The sequence below is a fragment of the Tenrec ecaudatus genome, chromosome 10 (assembly GCF_050624435.1).
Source record: "Tenrec ecaudatus isolate mTenEca1 chromosome 10, mTenEca1.hap1, whole genome shotgun sequence".
Taxonomy (NCBI): Eukaryota; Metazoa; Chordata; class Mammalia; order Afrosoricida; family Tenrecidae; genus Tenrec; species Tenrec ecaudatus.
In genome coordinates this window covers 35,059,277-35,082,254 of record NC_134539.1, presented here as the reverse complement: position 1 = coordinate 35,082,254, position 22,978 = coordinate 35,059,277, and the positions used below count along the sequence as shown (strand labels likewise).

Here is a 22,978-nt window from a genome sequence, read left to right as displayed (position 1 = left end):
GTCCACTATTGCTGACAGCTGGGTGACCACCTCAAAGGTCTCAGAGAAACTCTGACTGGCACCCACCATAGACCCGTGGAAGGGTCCACCCCACAAAGGGAAAGGCCCAAGATGCAGGGCTGGACTATCCCTGGACCTGCGGGCACAGAAGAGCTGGGAGGGGGCATGGCTTAGCCAGTCAGCTGTCGTGAGTTTGGCGGTGGTGTCCAAGCGCCCCAGCTCCCACCGGGGCTTCAGAGCTCCACAGGCACTTTCATTCCTTCCCCGACTTCCCGCCCATCTGTCGAGTATTGGAGGCAGATTTAGAAAGTCAGATGTCAGATTTCGTAGCCTTTGTCCTTGTTCCAACAGTTCAAGTACCAATGCCATAGGCATGGTACTTTTCTGGGTGGTGAGCTTGGTGCACACACGCAGGCACCGTGCCCCTTGCCAGTGCCCCTGGGCTGGACCCCAGACCCCCCCCCCGAGAGCAGCCTCCACCACACTTCCAGATGGGAGTGGGGGGCTGCCACTTTTCCTGTTTGTGCTGTTTGTTTAAGAGTACTTCACCCAAGAGACACATCAGAAACAATTGGGCTTGGCAAAGTCGACTTATTAGAATTGCTTTAATTAGAACCATTTTTACCCTCCCCTGTATTCCCTTTGAAAATCTACCCCCTGCTCTTAGCCCCTGGTGCCTTGGGGACCAGCCTGCCACATTCTCAGCACAGACTTGTTGGGCGGCACAGCTGTCATGCTTGTACTGTGGCCCAACCTCCAGCTGGTGGGGGGATGGCGACCATTAAGGAGCCCGAACTTTGGGCAAGGAGGTAGCTGGGACTTGAGAGGGAAGGAGGGAATTGGGCTGTGGCGTCTTAGAAGGCTTCCTGGAGGAGGTGGCATTTATACAGAGGCTTGAAGGGTAAGATTTTGAGAAGAGAAACCTGGGACATAATCGGAGACTGATCTGCAGCAAATACGCAATGGTTAGGTTTAAGATGGGAAGGGGCTCTGCCATGTCCCCTCTCCATCCTGGTTCCAACCTGTAGTTCCCATTGTCCCCTCTGTTTGTAAAATGTCATCCAGTTTTCACATCCAGCATAAACTACAGCACCCTGCTTTCTAAATGAGCCCTCGCATAGCCTGAGACTGCTGACCTTGGCCTTCAGAGCTGTGGTCTGAAATGATTTGGTACCTACCACGTACCTTTGGCTAGGGGCTTCCTTGGGGGTGTCTTTCTGATCATCAGAAGGCCTGGCACGTAGGGGGTATCATGAAGCATCTGGGGATTACATTCAGGAGAAAAATAATCCCATAGAACCTCAGAATGAGACAGGGTTGTCATAAAATCCTGTCACCACATCCCGTCCAGTTCTGTGTGCCACCTGTGTGCGTGTGGCTGGAAATTACCAGAAGGCACCAGGCCAGCTTGTGATTCACAGCTTTCCCGGGGTGGGGGTAGGGGGTGAAATGACGGGAGATTTGGAGATTTTTGTCTTCATTTTGCTTATTTGTGTTGCTAAGTTTTCCTCAGTCTTCTCTTCACAATAGGATTTTTTTTTTTTTAAACGTGGCAGAGTAGGGCGTTTGTTGGCTGTGGTGTCCGAGACCCGGTTCTGGTCTTGGCTCTCCTTGACATTTTCCGGTGCGAGGGCCAGCAGAGAGACTGGGCAAGGTCGTGGCTGACCCGTTTCAGGCCCTCTTGTACCCCTCTGCCCAAGGGGCGCTGGGAGAGTGAGGAGGGTGGGCTGTGCTTTGTAAGTCAGCTATCTCCCTCTCTGCAAACCCCACATCACCCCAGGAGAGGAGTACAGAGTGGGGGGCCTGGCCCAGGGCTATGCCAGCATCCCAACTTCCCAGTTTTATGCTGCCCCTCCCACCCCATCCCACATGCGTCCCCTTCTCCCAACTTGCAAATAGTGAATAGTGTGCTCGAAGAATTGGCCTGAGCCCACTGCTCCCAGCACAGCTGCCCAGTAAGAGATGCGCTAGTCCCTGAGCTGGTGAGCTCTGCAGTCCCCAACACTGGGGTTTGACACTAATTTGAAGGGGCTACAGAGGCAGGAAGAATTGTGCAGACCACACTGTGGGCAGGACAGCAGACGCTGGAACCCCCAAGAGCCTCGCGGTTCTGCGGGAGTTCAAGGCTTTAAGAGAATAAAATGCCTTTCCCGGCCCTGAAGAGTTCCACGGTGAACCTCCCCCAACCTCCTCTACAAAGAAACTGGGCCATCTCGCTCTTGGCGGGGGTTGTGTCCTTAAGAAGCAATGCGCTCTGAGAGTGAGTAACTTTTTTTGGAACCCAATTACTTGCAGCCATGCTGAACAAACCAATAATTAATGTGGTCAAACCCGAGCCAGAGACTAGAACGGAAGCTTTGTTGTGTATCAGGGCAGAAATCAATTTCATCCTGAGCTTTCATTCTGACAAAACTGCCCTGTGGAAAGAGCTTGTCAGGAGGCTGTTGGGCTACATGCCCTGCCCTAGGGATGTCCCCCAGAGCCCAATGACCACGGGCTGGCTGTGACCTTTCAACACTGCATCCCCAAACCTCCCAAGTGGGGACAGAGCCCGCGGGGCTATATTTCTGGATGTCGCCATACCAGTGTCCCTTCAGTTTGGGTCATGGGGTGAGTGCTGTATGCGCCCAGTCACACGTGAATGACAATAGGGTCTTTGGCGGTGAGCTTTGGGGGGGGGGGGGTAACAAGCCTCTGAGGACAGGTCAGCAGAGAGTTTGGTGTGCACACACTGACAGGCATTGTGTCCAGAACACAAGACTGATGGTCTTGGTAGACAGAGCTGGACAGAGGCTCATCAGAAGACACTGACAACCAGGAGGGGGCAGGACAGGAGAGAGACTGCCCCGTGAGCTCATCTGGGGAGGATCAGCCTCCCCTCCCGGCTGCTGCCATGTCTCAGGGGCCCTGGCGGTGGGGGGCGGCCTGGGCCGACATGGGTAACCCAGATGTGAAGGAACTTGCCCACAGACAGAGCTGTCTAAGATTGAAAAGGGTTGCCTTGGTGGGTAGTGAGCTCCCCAACACGGAAGGTAACAAACAAAGGCTGGACACTAAATATTGTCAGTAATGGAGCAGTTTCCATCATCTGCTGGAAGTAGGTTGGTGGTCCTCAGGCTTGGATGTGTCAGCATCTTACAGAGGACCTATTAGAAGCCGCTTCTGGCTCCACAGAAGCCCAGGGGTCTTCTTTGTGGTAGGGCTGCCTCCACCCAGTAGATGCCAGGGGCACCCTGGAATCCAGATGCTGCCTGGTGATGGCTGGGTGGCAAAATCGCCCCAGTGGAGAATCACTGTGCTAAGAAGAAGGTGGGTCAGTGGGGGCAGGCCCTCCACAGAAGAGGACACCTTGGCCAGAATAGTTTCTGCCCAGCCCCAGTGGCCATCACTAGAAAGCCTGCTCTGTTGTGCCATGCTCAGCCCAGGGACACACTGTGGTCAGTGCTAAGCCCTCCTTCCCTTGGTGTGAGGGGGGTAAAGGAGCTCCTTCAGCAGAAGCACAGGTCCAACAATGACTCCTGCCAACCTGTTTACCACTTCCTGCACCAGCCAGCCCCCCCTCCTACACTCCCTGCTGGCTTGTACGGTTTGTCGCACACTGTTGCAACAGTTCCACACAACTTAACTGCAAGTGGGATTTATTAGGGAGATAACTAGTTACCATTCAGGATCAGGAATGAGTCAGGATACAGTTCTTTAGTCATGCAGTTGTGCCTGCAGGCAGATCTCTCTCTGGCCCTTGGACCCTCAGGCCTCTTGGGCCAGCCTGGCTTCTGCCCTGCCCAAGCAAGCATTACCAATAAGTGGCCAGAGGCACCTCACTCTGTCAGCAAACTTCATAGCCAGAGGCACCCGGCTTTCTCCCCCTCTGAGCCAGGAGCCCACCATACACCTCACACTGGTTCCCAGGTTCTGTGTCTGTACTGCTTCTTGCTGTGTTGGTCCAACTCTGGGCCACAAGCACCTTGTTTCCATAACCCCACCCGATCTTTGTGGACGGTGAAAGGCCGTGTCCGAGCGACCTATCACATCACACTTGCTCTGCCTCACCCCCGGGCTGGAGCTGGGTGACCCACACCTCTCTGAGGTGCCCCTCACTGAGTTGAGAACTTCAGCATAAGACCCTTCATCTTTTTTCAGTTGGAGACACAGCCCCAGTGAGGGAGGGGGCTTGTGCAGCAAATGACATCAGTGGGGTCAGAGTTCAAATCCAGTGGCATCTTTTTCCAGGGTATAGTCGCATCGAGCTGGCGGCACATCTAGGACACGCATAGGACTTTGTGTTTCTAGAAAGGTTCTCAGAGATAAAAGCACTATTCAGGGGTCCTCAAACTACGACCTGCAGGCCACACGTAACCTGCCGAGGACATTTATCCGGCCCACTGGGTGTTTTTGCCTCCGCTGCCTGTCCTGCTGCATAGGAATTTGTTCATAATTTTTTTAAAAACTGTAGTCTGGCCCTTCAATGGTCTGGGGGACAATGAACTGGCCCCCCGTTTAAAAAGTTTGAGGACCCATGTACTAGACCCTCTGCCCATCACCCAGTGGCTCTGTCAGCATTTCAAACCTCACCCATCTCAGATTCCACCGCTGCTTGCTGTTTACATGTCTAGTTAGCTGAGCCTGAGGAGCAGACCAGAGCACCAGTGCCTCTTGTTTACATTCCCCCAGTGATGGGAGACTCACTCCCTATACTCTCAGGCTTGATTATAAGAAACCTCATGTTAGCAATGCTTTGCTCTCTCCTGAGAAAATTGACCAAAATAGGTTTGATTTGACCTACCTGCGGTGCAGTGTTCACGGGCAAGCGTCTGGCATCTCTTCTTGTGCCTGCAGGTGACTTTTTGTCGAGATTTACACCCCCCCCCCCCCCCCGCCCTACTTAGAGCTTGAGAAGTGCCTGGGGCCTGTGTCAAGTAGTCTGCGCCAGGAGTTAACAGCATTTGCACATGGGTGTTAGTCTGCACCACAGTCCTGGAGGCCGTCCATTTCAGGAGGCCAGGTGGGAGAGGGCATTGCAGTGTAACCATCTCCACAGGCAGCGGCTCGGAAAGCACTGGTGTCCCTGTGGTCCCCCTCCTTGCCACAGTGACCCCATGGAAGCTCTCAGGGCTCTGCCCTCATGGGGCCCCTCGGCCCATCCTCACTGGCTCTCCCCACGACCAGTACTGCCTGGACCAAGCAGCTCCTCAGACTGAGCACCCAGTGGCCTCTGCCCACCACAGAGCTCACGACCCTGCACACTGGGCCTCGCTTCGCTGGCGGGGCGGGACAGGCCCTCCCTGGGTCACTGCTGGCTGTGTGATTACAGCAAATGCAGAGAAGAAGGGTCAGCACCCGGAGGCAGTTGTGGCTGAGGGTTGGGGCCTTATCAAGTCCCCTCAGAGACAGAGCCTGCCATGCAGCAGGGATGTGCGAAGACCCTACGGGAACTGGCCGGGCCATCTGGGAACAGCTCCAGAGCCCCCAGAGCCTTGGGGAGGCTGCCCCTCAGGCCAGGATCACCCAGAGGCAGGCTGGTGGGAACTCCCAGGACTTAAGTAGACATAGGTTCAAATCCTGACTGACCCTCATCCCATGGGACAGACACCTCACTCTCCGAGCCTCAGTTTCCCTATCTGCAAGCAGCAGTGGCTGTCCTTCATTGGCAGTGCTGCTTTGCAACTTGGATGAGGTAGCTGCCTGCCACCCCGGCAGGTTTCAGGTCAACGATGTCTGTGGTGAACAGCCCCCCCTCACCCCGCACCTGTTAGCCAACATGTCCCAGAAACCTCCTCCTCCCACTGACTCTTCTATGGGGTCCTACCCACAGCTCCCTCTGGGCCTGTTCCTCGCCTTCTCCCATAAATATTGTATGCAAGTATTTTTTAAGTCATTTCATCATGAAAAGGAGCGATTTAACATAACTATTACCCTGGATCCTTCATGAAATATGCATCAAGCAATTAGGTCTAAAAGGGAGAGGTGAGGCACCCCCACCCCTGCACGCAGCCCAGTCGGCCGCAGCTGCAGGCTGAGTGTCATTTGATTAAAGCCGAGGTCTTGAGGCGGGGCTGTTTCTGGGCCCCACGCCCCCAGCATGTTTCATAATCCCAGGGATCTGGAGGACCTTCTGAGATGACAGTGAGCTGTCCCAAGCCTGGGACAGCCCCAGCACCCCGACCTCTTCCCCCAAACAAGAGCCCTCAGGACACTGCCAGAGGCACCCCTGATTGTGACTGTGACCTCACGAGATGTCCTATCCAGTGATGGGCTGACACACCTGTCGGAGCTCCCTGGGGACTGAGGCCTTCCCTCCCAGAAGTGATGATGTCGCCGGTGCTGCACAGGCTGCCTGGGCGGGGGCATCTGAGGCCCACCCAGCCCCAGACACATGGACCCTAGGTTGGCTGCTACTGTGTGCCCTGGGCCAGGGTGGTCCCTCCTCCAGCCTTAGTTCCCTCCCAGGACACCAGGTGGCTGCACTGGTGGCTGGACCACCAGGGTGGTCCCCATCTTGTCGCTCCAAGCATACCCCAGCAGGGCAGCTCCAGCACCCCTCACCTTCCCGCTGCAGGGTACTTTCTGAGTGGGGGGAGAGTCACCACAGCCATTCCTACTCACAGGGCCTTGTAGCCAGTGGGGGGTGGGACTGGGTCTGCTAACAGAGCTCTACTTACTGGCCATCACACTGACTGAGGGTTGGCAGAGACTTGGAAACCATGGCCTGTGTGACAGGGTTTCCACACTTGCCACCAGGACCACTGATTCCTGGGGTCGTCTTCTGGTGGGTCTGCCAGGTGGGTGCTATGGGGGGTGGCAGCCTCGGAGACAGGAGGCCTGGGCCCTTGAGCATGGGCCCCAGAGCTGGGACCAGAACTTGGGTCCTGGACCTCAGAAGCCGTCCAGTTGCTGGTCCGCAGTGTAGGGACACAGAAGCCCACAGAACAATGCTTGAACCCAAGAGGAAGGGGCTTCCAGGACCCTGGTTCTGGTCCCAACTCTGCCTTGGTCTCCAGCCTTCCCCACAGGCCTGGTCCCTGGGTGCAGCTGGGAGAGGTGAGCATGGGGGTCAGGGAAGAACAGTACCGGCTGAGCAACCCCACCAGACCCGTGCTGCCAAGACGGAGGTCGAGTGTAGCCACAGCCCGGGCCCTGCCCACCACTGCCCGCTCTCCTTGCTGAATGTTTTAAAAGAACTAAATCACGTGGAAAGCTTGCCTTCATTAACCTGTGTGAGTTGTTTTCTCTGACCCCCCCCTACACATGAAATCCTCCCTCCCCAGCCTCCAGCCTGCGGTGCTGGCAGGAACCTCCTGTCACAATGCCCACCCAGTCACAGAACCGTGAAAACCACGACGCAGGGCAGGACGCTCACAGGGGAGTGACATGCTGGTCACACTGGCCTGGCTGCCTGAGCTGTGAGTCACACTCGGGATCCATTCTAGTGAGTTCTCACTCCCGGGCACACCAAGTCCCGGAGCATCCAAGAACAGCCTTCACGGCTCCTGCCATTGGCCTGCGAGCTCGGTGCTAACAGAAAGGTCAGGGGTTCTGGTTCACCCGGGGGTGCCTCAGAAGAAAGGCCTGGTGACCTCCTTCCCGGAAGCCATGTGAAGCAGAGCTCTGCTCTTGACAGTCCAGGGGTCTCCAGGGGTGCCTCCGTCAGAGCCCCTCCCAAGTCAATGCAGCCTGTGCGCTCCCCAGCGTGGGTCAATGGGCCTCCACTCAGTGGGTGTCAGTTTTCCCTGAGCAAGGATGCGGCGGCGAAGTAATCTTCCCATGAAATGACCCTTTGCTGAGGCACAGAACCTGCCACGGGCTCTGTAATTAGAACATGGCCAGCCTTAAAAAATCTTGATTTAAATTTCAATACTTTACAGGAATTATTCTCTCTTGAAACATAATTGGTCTCCAAATGATTTCCTTTAAGCCAAGGGTGACATCTCTAAATACATTATTATGAGCAGATGTATTGCTCTCTGCCTGCACTTTATTAAGTGTTTGTTCTGTCCATTTGGAAATGGTCCTAGAGTCCAAATTAACGCATCAATAGAGCCAGTGCAGGGCGATGGGGGTGGAGCTCAGGGAGCCGCCTGATGGGAGCAGTGTGTCCAAGCGGCCACAGCCCTTACCGGAGCAGCAGCGGCGGGATGGGGGCTCAGGCTCAGACTGCAGGCCATTCACTGGGTGCTCTGGGCCTCCCAAAAGCCCAGGGACAGACGCTGGGGTGGGGGCAGGGGCCCCTCAGTGACCAGCATTAACGGACTGGACCAAGCTTGACATTTGAGGCATTGAAGCAAAATCCCAGCTCAAGCAGGACACCCCATCCTGCCTCACACACCAACTTTCCTGTTATTTGACGTTCCAGATTTTCGACAGCGATAACCATCTGCCACATGTGTGTTCTCAGCATGTGTCTGAGACGAGGTGACTGGTGGTGGCCAAGGTTGCGCATCACCTGCCAGGCCAGGATTTTTTGGTGCTCTGGCAGTGGTACACTGATAGGATGGCATGGTGTAGTCATCTTTCAGGGGTGACCTGCTGTGATCATCCTCCGTTTACACACAACACCCAGTGTCAGTGAGTGAGACTAGGGTAGGGCTGAGTGAACAGGCACAGAGGAGCCTAGGCGGAGGTGGGTGTTGGTGAGGGGTCCTCTGGGTCTGGCAGGAGGGAAGGCAGTTCCCAACGCTGAGGCAGGGCCAGCGCTGCCTCCTGTGCATGTATCCAGCGATCTCCTCCCAGCCGGGCCCAGTGCCAGCCTGGGGAGCTGTCAGAACTGGGAAGATGGACAAGTTATTACAATTCCGAAGGCTAGTGCTGATGGGGGCACCTTCTGTGCAGTCAGGCAGGAAGGGGTACTGCCATGGGAGCCCTGGGACACTTCCTGCAGAGGAAACACAAAGGCTGGTTCCTTGAGCCAGAGGGGAAGCATGCAGGGGCAAGAGAGCCTGTGGTGGAGCAGAGCTGGTAAAGTGTACACATCCTGTCCACGTCCCATTGGTCAAAACTAGTCACGTGACTGCATGGCTGCAAGGGAGGCTGGGAAGTGTAGTCCCTGAGTGGCTGGCTTGTAGTTCCTGTGGCCCCTCCATACTGTGGAAGCAGGTGCTTCTGGTTTGGGAGAGCAGCGGCAATGGCCTTGCTCTGCCCGTTTGTCACAGTGTTGTGGGTGCTCCACACCTGGGGACAGCTCCAGCATCAGGAGCAGCACTGGAGCAGGTGGGTGGTTCTTCCCTCAGGAAGCCCGGGAGGCTCCTCCCTGCCAGAACCCTGGAAACTGCAGGGCCCTGGGCGCAGCTGCTCAGCTGACCCAGGTCTTGGTCCTGGTGTGGAAGTGCCGCTCCACCTGCCCCAAGCTCCGCCAGTGCCAGTGGAGTGGGGCTGGGAGTGAACACACAGTACAGCCTTGGTCAAAGCCACATCGGGCAGCTCTCTGAGGCATGTCCCCTGCCCGTCAGCTGACCTCACATCACTGTGGCGCCTGGGTCTCTGTTATCCCACACATCTCAGTGGATCTTTGTGTTCTGTTCACAGGAGCAACCAGGGTTTTATGCACATGAAACTGGCCCAAACCAAAGAGAAATATGTTCTGGGTCAGAACAGCCCCCCGTTCGACAGTGTCCCAGAAGTCATCCATTACTACACCACCCGGAAGCTGCCCATCAAAGGGGCCGAGCACCTGTCCCTGCTCTACCCTGTGGCCGTGCGGACCCTGTGAGCAGACCAGCCCCGCCTGCTTGGACAGAGCTCGAGACTTGGGGAAGGGCGCTCCCCAACCCCGGCCAGCGTGTCCAGTCTGTCCTGTGTACGGTACTAGCCCACCACTGCATGTCTCTCGAATGCTATTGCCACGCCTGGGGCTGGCAAAGGCCCGGACCAAGACAGAAATGATGGTGAACGCGCCACCCAGCCCCACCCACCCCTCCTTGAGTTTTCTGTGAATTAAAACATTTGCAAATCCAAAGAGAGGCCTTCCCGGGTGCCCAGAGGCAGAGCAGCTCCGGGGGCAGGAGTGCCTGGTTGTGTCACTTTGTTCTCCGGCTGTCACCGCGGGACACCTGTGTGTGGGCAGAGCTTCCCACCAGCGCCCGCAGGCCCCCCAGAGTCAGCTGCTGGTGCTGAGGGAGCCTGGGCCCCTCCCCGTGTGCATGTGCATGTGCGCGATTGTGTCCACCCATGGGAGTCTGAGCACATGCAAGGACCTGGGCACAGGCAGGTGTGAATAAACCCTCAGTCTTCTTGTAGTCCCTCAATGTAATCGGTAGGAGAGCTTCCAGGAATCATTGTGCAGTCAAAAGAGGATTCGATTATTTATGAATAGGGTGTGTAAATAAAATAGTCATTTAATATAGATTCTTATCCTTTCTTTACGTATACACACTCAGCAGAGGGTCCCTGAGGGGCAGCTGCTGACTCGCTGGTCTCAGGCCCGGGCCAGATTGTCTTCTGACTGGTATAGGATGGCGACAAGGGCAGGATGTGACAGTCCCCAACTGGGCCTCTGAGGCTCGAGCACCAGTGTGTGTCAGCCCTGGGAGGAGCTGAGCAGGGGGGCCACAGCACCAGGGGGGTGTCCACCTGCAGGAAGGTGCAGCCAGGCTTCTTAGTCATGTAACCAGCCCTCTGGTGTATAACCAGGGTTTTCCTCCCTGGCCCCACCCCATGCCGGGAGGCTGTGGGGAAGGAAACCAGAGAAGAGGTGCCATGCTGAGATCAGTGGATGAAACAGGCCTTGTGCTGGCTGCCCGCTGCTCTGTGACCCCTGGAGCCCCATAGGTCATGCCCATGGCTGCCACACAGAAACCAGCTGCACGCAAGTGCATGCACCTCCGTCTGCCCCTGCCCTCCAAGGGCCAGCAGTCTTCCCTCGAAGCCAGCTAAATCTAACAGGGTGGTGAAGTCCAATCCCTCTGTTCCCCGTCCTTACCCCATCCAGTGTGGATGGAAGAACAGAACATCAACCGCAGCAGCAGGAGGGTGCAGCTCTCATCTCTGCAGGCTCGGAGGGACCGGGAGCCGATCCTCACACAGCGTCCTGCGTGCCCGCCCACCCGGCTGGTCTGAGCAGCCCAGAAGTTAAGGGACGAGTCCTGCACAAGTGGGAATTGGGTCAGAGCTCCCACAGGCTTGGGCCTGACCTGAGAGCAGCGAGTGTCACTGTTAGGATGTGGAGATGCAGGTCCCGAGAGGGAGGGGAGTCGCCAGGTCACCTGTCAAGTCGGGGCAGGACAGGACCAGACGCTGTTCCTCTTGAAGTGGTTTCTGATCAGCAGTGTCCCCTCAGCTGTAGCTCGGGCTGGGTCCATGGCCCTAGAGTGTGAGCCTAGCAGGCCTGTGGGGCAAAGGGGCTTGTGCTCTGTCCACCTGGCCCTGGCCGGCCTCTAGTCTCTGGAGAAGCCCATCCTGACCTCTGGCCTGGATCGCATTTCCCAAGACATCCTCCGTGGCAAGAATACTTGGAGTGATCCATGCCTTCCTTTTGTGAGCGTGAAAATGAGTGAGGAGTTGGCACTTGGTCCGAACAGAGGTGCCAGGGCAGGGACAGGGGGTGTCTGCAGGAAGGGCGATGTCACACGTCTGTCCCCGCCCACAAGCAGGCTGACCGAACCTGCGCGCGCGCACGCGCACACAAGTCATGGGGGCGAGGCTGGGAGCAGCAACACATGCCCCTTCTCTGGAGGCAAAGCTCCCTGCAGACCTGTGCACACACCCCCGCCCCCCCTGCCCTCTGGCATGGGCCGCCCTCCTTCCCTGTCCTTTATCTCCCGGACGTTTCCAGGAGAGGCCCGGCCTGGGCCTGGCTGCCAGCGGAGGAGCCGCTCACAGGATGGGAGCTGCGGGAGGATTTTCCTCTGGATTTATGGACCTCGCCCTCCCCTTCCGCCCATTGTGGTGATTTCCTCTGCCCGTGGGCATTCGTGCTTTCTTGGACAGCGAACAATTGAAGCTGCTTCTCCCTTTCAGAAACACTCAGTCCAGCTGACCGCCTTCGGTTGGGGGTTTTGTTTTGGCCTGCTTTCTTTTTCTCATCTGCTGCCAATTAATGAGGGGGGGCGGGGAAGAGGAGCTGGGTTTCTCTGAGGCAAAGAAAGGCTCACGGCCACACAATATCTCGCCCTCCGCCTTCTGTCTTGGAACACAACCTGCAGCCACTCGAAGGCCTCACTGCCGAGCCACGGCCGCTGTCCCCCCGGCTCGTCATTGGTCAGACGTCCAGGGCACTTCAGCGCCTCTGTCCTTGAGCGCCGAGGAGTCAGGCCCTGTGGGCAGTTCCCAGACAAGATGGCGTCCGAAGAAATAAAGGCTTTGTGGGGACAAGGAGGGCTCACCTGCCTCTTGACCTGGGCTTGTGTGGGGCCTATGATGTCATAGAAGAATCTGGCCAATGTAACAGCCTCTCCTAGAGAGAGAGGCTCTCTGAGCAAGCAGCCTTTGCAGCAGAGGGAGGTTGTGGGAAAGGCTCCGGCCTTCAGCAGACAGCTCCTGGAAGCCGAGTTGTGTGTTCAAACCCAGGGCCGCTCTGGGCTGGTTTGCCCTTGGGGGCCAACCTGTGAGCAGGAGGGTAGCCCTGGACAGCAGGTGGACCCAGCTTTGACCACATGGTCTGCCCATGTTTGAAAAGTGACTCATGTCACATTTGTCAGGAAAATAGCCCGAGCAGCCAGCCTCCCAGACCATGGGGGCAGTACTTGCAAAAGTCCCGCAGAGTTCGCATTGGTACCTGGAGTTGGCCCAGGCTGTCCACATGGGGTCCTGGCTAGACTGGGCACCAGCCAGCTCACAGCCACTTCTGTCTTTTCACAGAACGGGAGCAATTGCCATTGAAGAGCAGAGGGGCCAGCACAGTCCACGCCTTCCATAACCCACAGAGACACAGGCACCAGCCCTCTGTGCCACCCCCACGCCTCACCCAGGGCCCTGGTATCAGTCCCACACATTTGTGTTTCCTTTTAATCTCGTGTGGTAAACACTGCGGGAATGCGTTGACGGGAGGCATTTAGTGTACACGTTCCCTCATTGAGTGAGCATGCTGCGTTTCTTTACACCACAACCTGTCAAGGCCAAGGTTCTGATGCCATCCCCCATGGTGGGTTCTTACAGGAAAAGGAGAGTTGTCCTGCTTCCTCATTGGAACCCACAGAGACACAGAACTTGGACCCACAATCTCGTTTGTTTGACCTGAGGCCATCATCATGAGCACTGAGTGCAGACCAGGGGAGACACACACACCTGAGGAAGCAGAGGCTCCCCACAGCATGTCAGGGAGCCTGCTCTGGAGGGGGGCTTGGAACCCTGCCTCCAGCCTCAGGCCCTGCCATGGCGACACCTCCCCAGGATGCAAACTCCAGGCAATGGATAGGGATCCAGGCCTGGAGGAGCGCTGCCTCTGCTCTGGCCCCTTCCCCTCCAACCACCTCTGCATTCAGCTCTTGGCTGCAGCACCCAACCTCCAGCATGCACCCCCACACCCTTGCAACTCCGGGGGCTCCCCATGCCCAAGCAGCAGTGGCTCTGTGGAAGGCAGGTGTCCCAAGAAGGACCAAGCTCACACTTGGCCCTGGTGTCTGGAAATGTCCCTGGACCCAACCAGACCTCTGGGCTGAGAGCAGGGCCAGGGCTTTGTGGCAGGGACTTCCTGAAAGGGAAAGGGGGAAAGGTTTCTGGGGGTCACCTCTAAATTTCTGATTTCTACCCGAGGGAGTTTTTAAGCTCCCTTTTTAAGTTCCATTTGAAAAACAGCATCAAACGGAGATGCAGTGGTGACCAGGAGGGGGAAACAACATGTTAACTAATAAATCATTGTATTGGGGGCTCTTACAGCTCTTATAACAATGCATACATCAATTGTATCAAATACATTTGTACTTCTCTTGCCATCATTTTCAAAATATTTTCTTTCTGTCCCCTCCCACCCTCGTGGGCCCCTGATAAATTATTATTATTTTCAGAACTTACACCATCCGCTGAAAACAGCATGATGGACATCGTCCTCAACCAGAGTCTGCAGGAAATGGTGGACGGCCAGATGCCATGCCACTTGCGTGGCAGAGCAGGGGCCGGCCCCTATCATCTCTGGATTCTGGAACAGCAAGACCTACCCACCTTGGAGCCCTGGGCAGTTCGAAAGATGGGGCTTTCTACTCCTGTGAAGAGTTCGTCTCAGAAACCCCAGGGGCAGCTCTACTCCGCCCACCAGGGTCGCTATGAGCTGGCATCGACTGGATGGTAGTGCTTGGTTTTGATGGGCTGTTTTTTATAAGTGTTTGGGTTTGGGTTTAGCCGGGGCTGGAAGTCACCAGCGTGGCTCTGTGGACCTCGTGTGGCACACTTTGGTATTGCATGCAGACCCGGGAGAGCGCACAAAGCGTTTCCGCCGTCCAAGTGCGGTACAGAGAAGAAGCTGAGGCCCCAGCAGGCCTGGAAGAGATCACCGGCAGGCAGCGTGGAGAGGTGGACAGGTGCACGCGGCAGAGGAGAGACCGGAAGTGACAGAGGAGGGCCCGGGCCGGAGGTCAGGCGTCCAGCAGAGGAGCGTCCTGGGCAGGAGCTGAAAGCAGGTGCCCCCACCCCCTGTACCTGGTCCGAGCGAGCGGTCCCATGGCCTTCTCCAAGGCGACCGAGCCACCGCAGAAAATTCCAGCACCCTCTGCAGACCCCTTTTGGCTTATTGTTTTCCACGTCACTGACCTTCTGATTATAGCACTCAATCTGAGGATGACAGGGAAATGTGGAAATGAAAACAAAATTACTTTATGCCCAAAGAAAAGCGGTTAGCATCCCCTCCGTGTTTTTTTTTCTATGCATATTCACTATTATTTTCAACAAATTGGGTACATGTTGTCTTTTTGGAGGGACTATTTTTAAAAATCATTTTATTGGGGGCTCTAACAGCTCTGATAACAATCCCTCCATGGAACGATTCCAGCACATTTGTGCCTCTGTTGCCATCACCGCCCTTTCTCCCTTAGCGGGCGATCTTGTGTTCTTCTTCATCTCACTAAAGCCCCGCAATGATGGTCTTGGTTCTGGTGGGACCGTCCACGAGCGCGCCAGGGCATGCCTTTTTGCAGAAATCTTCACCCACACGGCTGAGGGAGGTCAAAGGCTGGGGACATCTTCAAGGTCTCTTGTACCCCAAAGAGATGCTGATTTCTCTTCTGCTGCCTGCGGTGACGCCCCAGAGAAGGGTCACCGGAGAGGAACTCTAACACTGGAGGAACAGCGTGAGCTCAGCCACGGGAAGCCTGCAGGGCAGGATCCTGGGCCACCTCCACTCTGCCTGGCGAGTGTCCACTTGCTCGTTTACAAGACTGGAGGGACTTCCCAAGACCCAGGCACCCAGCGCTCAAACCAGGACCCCAAACCAAACCCACTGACACTGAGTCAGTGACCCCACAGGACACGGTAGAACTGTCCCCTGGGGTTTCTGCGTCTGCATCTGTCTGGAAGCAGACAGCCAGCTCTCTCTCCCGTGGAGTGGCCAGTGAGCTCAAACGGGAGCCCTGCAGGAGCTTCACCACGGCACCACCTAGCTCCTGCACAAGGTGCTGGGCCGTGCGCACAGTCGCTCCCACGTGTGAGCCGCTGTTGCAGTGCGGTGCGAATCCATTTTGTGAAGGGCTTTCCTCGCCTTCGCTGCCCCTCCACTTTACCAAGCATGTTGTCCTTCTCCGGGGACGGGTCTCTCCTGACACCATGTGCAAAGTACGTGAGACGAAGGCTCACACCCCTTGCTTCTAGCATTCTGGCCATACTTCAACAGGGATCGTCCCGGGCCGGCTGCGTGCCCTTGGGGACAAGCCCCACGCCTTCCAATCAGCAGAGGCTTCCTCTGGTGGTGGGAGGCTGAGGGCTGGGGGCTGGGGACCAGGGACTCCTGCCCTCCTGCAGTGTGACAGATGGCTATAGAAACAGTCGTCCTTCCAGGGAGTCCAGAGCAAGCCCTGCTCCCATCCTGCTGCTTCTCGTTCCAGCTGGGCCACCCGGGCAAGCTGCAAACTCTCCAAGCTTCCCTGTCCTCCACTTGAAATGGCCCCGCAGGGAGAACTGTCCTCACAGGGGTCTGGCAAAGACTACACAGTGTGTGCCGGACACTCTGCAGGTCGACTTCCAGATGTCAGCCCTGGGAGGCCACCGCGGTCACAGCATGTCAAAGAGGCTCAGAGGGTCTAAGCCTGTGCACAGATGAACCTCCAGAGCCCCGCTTGCTTTAATTGCTGTATATACTCGTGTATAAGCCGAATTTTTCAGCACAAAAAATGTGCCGAAAAACGGGTTCGGCTTATACACGGGTCAGTGGTACCCTGGCGACATGTAACATGTCACGGGTGATTGCCGTTTCTCCATTGTTCATTCAAAGCCCTGCTGACACTGCAGGGCTTTGAATGTTTGTTTACTCACATCTAACCAATCAGAGCTGTCCTATGACGTGGGCGGCTCCAATTCACAGAAGCACCCGTAGTGATTCACTTAAATGCTGGCAGCTGAACTGGTAAGGATGTGTCTGTGGCTGCGCTCCATCTCTCCCCTCTGGTCTCTGTGTGAATTCACATCCTGCATTTCCCACCCTAGGCTTATACTCAAGTCAATCAGTTTTTCTGATTTCCCAGGTAATAATTAGGTACTTCGGCTTATACTCGGGTTGGCTTATATTCGAGTATATACGGTAAGTGTTTCCCTCACCCCTGCCTCCGCCAGCTGTGCCTTACACCCCAGCCTGTGTAAATTGATCCAAGCATCCTATGGTTATTAGCAGAACAAGACACGTTTGTTGTGTTCATCCCTTCAATGATTTATTTCAGTAGTAACCTATTTATTGTCTTTATTGTTTGCATATTAAATCTAAGCAGTGCCTTCTGACCATCTACATATTAAGCATGTCTCAAGCTGTTTAAATATTAAATGTGTATCATGTTTACTATTGATTGTGTGCATAACAACACTGCGGCATAGCTAGAATGTCGACTCCCCAGGAGCAGAGACCTACATGCTCAATCCCTGTTTGTTCCAGGAGGCACCTCAGTAGCCTGGTGCAGCCACCGCAGAGATGCCGCCAACAGATGGCTTTCACAAACAGCTTTATTCTCTCACGTGTAGGTGGTTAGAGGTCCGCCTCAGGCTCTCTTGCTCTGGCCTTACGGGAAGGCCCTTATCTCCTGTCAGTGTCTGGGGAGCCAGCATCCCCCGGAGATCTCCCTTCATCTTGGCCCCCAGATCCTCTCCTAGGTCCAGGAGGTTCGCAGTGCAGGGACCCAGGACCAAGGGATGTGCTGTGCTCCAGGCCTGCAGGCTGGTTTCGCCACTTCTACAGCTCACAGGACATTGACTGAAGACACCACCTGCTGGGCCAGACTGTCCTCTGGGGCACCAGCTCCCTCCCATCCTCCCCCGTTCACACCTCCCCAGGGCAGCCCCCCGCCCCCGCCCCAGCAGAGGCTGCGCAGCGCTATTGGACAGAGCAGGGCGGCCCCTTCAGGTTGCCAAGGCTATAACTTTATGGGAGCAGACAGCCGCCTCTTTCTCCTGCCGTTATGTCCTAGAGATTGGAAACCACAACCCATAGGACGATGACCTCGGATGGCAATATGGGAATCTGGAGGGTCACCAAGATTGAGGCCCAGCCAAACTCGATGCAGACTCGGGGCGGGAGGGGAGGTGAAGGGGGAACACTGTTTAAATCTATAACTGAAGTGGCAATTATTAAAAAGTCATTTATGACGCGTTAACCCTGTGGATGCTGGACTTTGTCAGCGCATTAGCCTCTCGCAACAAGAGGCCCTCGGGCCGATGGGAAGCTAAGAGGTTTAGTGACAGCTAGGAAGAGTGGAGCACAGTCCTGGTGGCACCATGGTGCGGACGGAAAGCTTGGCAGCTCAGCCCCTCAGCAGCTCTGCAGGACAGAGCCCGGGACACGCTTCCAGGGAGATGATGGCCAAGAATCCCCTGTCGGACTCTGGTCAGTGCAGGGCCTCACAGTGAGGCCTAGCCACAGCTCACAGGACAGCAGGACATGGAGGGGACCTCAAGTTCATCCCCAGGAGCAAGAGAGAGGAGTGACTTGTAGAGCCTGAGGTGACCGCGTGCCTTACCTCCAAAGCTAAGGTGACTGAGCTCCACGTGGCTGCCTGCCATCCCGGCTGCTTCAACACCAGGAAGGCCGTCCGTTGCTAGATGGGAAGCTGAGGTCCGAGAATGGAGGGGGCGGTGACAAGGCAGTGGGGACCTGGGATCCCCCACCCACCGCCCTCCTGGCTGCAGTGTGCTATCTCCAGCTCAGTGCTTCCAGCTTGCCAGACCCCAAGTTCACCCACAGCACTTGTGCTAGGAGCCATTGGGGGGCACCCTGTCCTGCTCATGGGCACCAGGCAGAGCCAAGCCCCTGCGTCTGTGTTTCCAGAGACCTTGGGGGCTGGCAGAGTCCCAGCCTCACCTCTTGCAAACTAACCACCTGGGCGAGGTGAGAACCGTCGGGACTATGTACCAGAGAACTGCTTGCAGAAGCCCCAGGATGTTGTGCAAATATTTGTTGTTCCTTTGTTGACGAGGCCCTGGCAGGACAGGAATGTTTGTCTTTCACAAGTCATCTCACTCAGGTACCCAGCGAGGCGTCCCAGGATCCCTGTCACCTGAGTCCAGACAGCTGCCAGAGGCAGAGAAGGGCAAAGGGGACTCCTTCCTCACCTACCGGGTGGGGCAGGCACGTTCTGGACCCAATGGGTTTAAATGCCAGTCCTCTTGCAGGGTTACCTTCCCCATGAAGCTTTCTTTGACTGTGGCTGGCACACGTCCCAGCTCTGAGACCCTCACACCTCTTGCTCCATGCCTGTCTCTGTGCTGAGGGCTCTTGGGGACCTGGGCAGCAAGCTCCCTCCAGCTCCATCCCAGCCCTGCAGGGCCCAGGGGTTTCCACCTTTGGGCCCCTGAGATGCAGGGCCTGGAAGCACTGGGCTCCAGTTCAGCCCCAGCTGAGAATGTGCATTTCACCATGACCCCAGGAAGAGTCTTCAGAATTCTTGAGGGGAACGAACCCGTTTGAAGCCCTGCTATTACAGGTCAGGTTATCATTTACAGTTGCTGTTTCACCAAGCTGCTTAGAAAGAACCACCTAAGCTTTGCATATACATACATATGTACATGCATTACACATACACACCCCCAAGTTCCCCTGGACAGTCTGAGGTCGCTGTAGATCTGACACACGGCACAGAACACCAAACTCACTGCATCCAGCCGAACTGCCCCTATACGCGTCCAAGACCGGAACTTCTCACTGGGCCTGTCCATCTCACGGAGCATCCTCCCCATGCCAAGCAAGATGTCCTTTTCCAGGGACTGGTCCCTCCTGGCCACACGCCCACCGTCCTCAGACTCCCCTCCTCCAAGCAGCACATTTGTTTGTCTGCCTGCCAGCCCCCCCGCACTATAACGAACTTCGCCGGTACCACCGTGCCAGTGTGACCACTCTTCCCTAGTCACTGTCCAGCTTCCAGTGAGGAGAAGCGGTGCCTTCCATCAGGGGCACTCTGGACCTTAAAGTGACCTCTCAGCTCTTCAGCGCTGGCAAGGGGTCTTTTGCAGCAGGTCTGCCCTCTATAATCCATGTTTGCATTTTCTTGAGGGCTGCTTCCATGGGGATTGATTTAAATGACTAAATGGGGTCTTTGATAACATGGGTGTTTTCTTCACGTACCCTGATGTTGTCTATGGCCCCAGTTGAGAGGCCCATAGACAGGAAATTTCCAAGGGCAGCTCGAGATGACAAAGCCAAGTGTGATAATACAGTATGCACAGACAGACCTGGAGTTGGAAAACCGAAAGGGACACCCATGCCTGGCTTGTTGCACACTGAAGGAACTGGGAAAAAATTCAGGCCTGGAGTTGCAGTATTGAAGAATCGCCAAATATTGAACTACACAAGAAATGTCAAAAAGAAGATGGAAGGACTACACACCAACAGCCCCCGCCCCCCCCCCAAAAAAAATAGTAGTTGATGTTCCTCCACTTCAGGAGGTAGCATATTGGGAGAGTTTGGTTTTATGTCAACTTGGTGTACCTGTGTGAAGGTCTGAGTGGACACAGCCTAAGGACGCCCCCTTGGGGAAGTGGCCTTTATGAGATGCTGTGAAAAATTTCTCTGTCCCTCGTCACCATCCTGCTTGCTTGGATTCTGCAGCTGCCTCCAGGGCTGCGAGATCCAGCCTCACATCTGAACGACTGTGTAAATGAAAGGAAGAAATTAATTTTGGGGGTGCTCACTGGTCTGAGCAGAGAGATTGTATTATTATCATCTTATATACTCTCAGGGCATACAAGCCCCCCTAATGACAGGTAACCAAACGCATCGCTAAGTGGACTGTACCCTCACCCTAAAGGTCCCTGAGTTCACTGGAAGAGTCACGGACAGCAGTGCTGGGGCAGGAAGGGAGGGCCTGTCCCCTGAGCAGGGAGAGCTCCTGTAGATAAAGCTGCTGGGCAGAGAGCAACCAGCCAGGCGCTTGGAAAGGTAAAGGCAGCAGTATTATGGGAGGATACAGTGGGGAACAATATTAATTATGATAATGTGATTAGGACTCATCTCTAGCTCACAAGTCTGAAGGCCTCCCTCCATCCCAGAATCCTGGCCTGCGGACTTCTTAAAATATGAAAATAAAGAATTCGTCCACATACACTCTCTTCCCATTCCTCCATTTCCCACATGGGGCCAGCGCTGATGCCTTTGTATCCTGCCTTTCTTGGGAGATGCCCACGCCCTGCCATGTTCCCATAGACCTTGAGTCCATGGGATTCTGCATGCACTGGCCTGTGATCTCCCAGCTTCCCCCTTGGCTGGTCCACCAGCAGCTATGGGAATCTGGGAAGCCTCCAGCTAATATCAGATCCATAGACTAGAGTTGGACTGGGTTTGGCCACTTTCATGATATAAAGATATTTCTTAGATATTTATGAATGACACTGGTTTTATTTCTCTAGAAAACTCAGCCTCACACACACCGGATCAAGACCTGAAGGGAAAAGACCCAGCTGTACTAGATGCTTTCCTGTGGGGCTGAGGGTCGGCCTGGGAGGGGACAAGGCTCCAGAAATGGAAGGGAACTGCCCCTAGGTGGTGCAAACAGATTTTGCTTGCTTGTTAGCCTAAAGGTTGCCAACGGAGTTCAAACAGATTCATTGCTGCTCAAACCCCGTGTGAGAATTCCTGTTTCAGGGGGAATCTTGAAGAGTGGAATTCCCTTTGTCTGGGGTGGAGATGCAAATTCTCTGCAGGGGTTCAAACTGAAAAGTACCCAGCTAGGGGCCCTAGGTTCAATTCCCCCCAGTGACACTACAGAAGAAAAGGCTGGTGATAGGCTCTCCTTCAGATGATGAGAAGCAACAAAGCCCACATGGAAGAAGTGTACCAGCCTGTGTGATCATGAGGTGTTGATAGGATCAGGTATTGGGCATCAAAGAACAAAAAAATCATATTGTGAATGAGGGGGAATGAAGAGTGGAGACCCAAAGCCCATCTGTAGGCAACTGGACACCCCCTTACATAAAGGTTGCGGGGAAGAGACAGCCAGTCAGGGTGCAGTATAGCACTGATGTAACATACGACTTTCCTCTAGTTCTTTAATGCTTCCCCCACCTCCCCCCTCCACTATCATGATCCCAATTCTATCTTACAAATCCGGCTAGACCAGAAGATGTACACTGGTACAGATCAGAGATGGAAACACACGGAATCCAGGACAGATAAACACCTCAGACCCAATAATGAGAGTAGGGATACCAGGAGGGGAAGGAGAAGGGAGAAAGGGGGAACCAATCACAAGGATCTACATATAACACCCTCCCAGGGGGATAGACAACAGAAAAGTGGGTGAAGGGAGACATTGGACAGTGTAAAATACAACAAAATAATAATAATTTATAAATTATGAAGGGTTCATGAGGGAGGGGGAGGAGGGGGAAAAAGAGGAGCTGATACCAAGGGCTCAAATAGAAAGCAAATGTTTTGAGAATGAAATGGACAAATGTGCTTGACACAATGGATGGATGTATGGATTGTGATGAGTTGTATGAGCCCCCAATAAAATGATTTAAAAAGATGATGAGCATGTGAGGAGACACCTCTATATGTGCTGAGCAGAGAAGGAAAAGTAGAACTTTGTCATGACCTCGGCAAGTCCTCCTGGACACAGAGGACAAAACTTACGCAGATTGGAAGTGAGTGCAGGGCCAGTTCAGGGCAGAGCCCTGGGAGCTGCCAGCCAGGGCCTGGGGGTGTGAAGGGGAGTGGCTGGGCACGCCTGGGCAATGTGAGCTGGAGCCAGGGGAAGGCCGCTGACCTCTGGAGGAGGGCTAACCACAGGTGACCTCATCTGGGCGCTGGGTAGGGTGAGGCTGAGACCCTACAGTCATTGATAATAAGGTGGTAGGCAGAAGGGCTCGGGTCAACTTTCTAGAAAGCATTTGGGGGAGGTGGGGGCACATTAGCAGAGATCCATGAGCAGCGCTGTCCTTCCCCCAAGAACCCAGCCCCTCCCTTTGGAAAATGCCTCCATCAGCTCCTCACTTGCTGTCTGATGGGTGCAGTGGAGGTGGCGGGCTGTGACTAAGAGACTCGGTCACCAGGGCAGAAGGTCCCTGGAAAGAGCAGAGGCACAGCCATCAACTTTGCCAGGGTTGTCAGGGAAGGTGTGAGGAAAACAGGGATTTGCTGAACATTGAGAGACTGTGGGGTGGGGGTGTGGAGGGTGATGAGGTGGGTTAGAACATGTTCATCTGACAACTGCCGCCGCAGGAAAAGTCACTTGAGGGGCTGGCTCAGGAGGGTCACTGGGAGGTTGCACAGGAGTGACAGACAGACAGGTGGACTCAGGGATGAGTCTGAAACAAGCCACAGAGGGTCTGAAGAGGCAAATGAAGGGCTTGGAGGGGAGTGCACGTCTCTGACCAGAGCCCAGAGCCTGAGGGGTCCAGACCTCTGCCTGTGACCCACTGCACCAAAGGG

The 22,978-nt window shown here is 55.3% G+C and overlaps 1 protein-coding gene across 1 annotated transcript in view; it reads left to right on the top strand.

The window, feature by feature from the left end:
* SHB (SH2 domain containing adaptor protein B) overlaps positions 1-10,336 on the top strand; it is a 115,657-nt gene extending 105,321 nt beyond the window's left edge. Inside the window, exon 6 of the mRNA XM_075560188.1 lies at positions 9,520-10,336. Within this exon, the coding sequence (XP_075416303.1) occupies positions 9,520-9,703 (184 nt within the window). The 3' untranslated portion in view covers positions 9,704-10,336. The remainder of the gene's footprint in view (positions 1-9,519) is intronic.
* Positions 10,337-22,978: the final 12,642 nt, after the last annotated feature.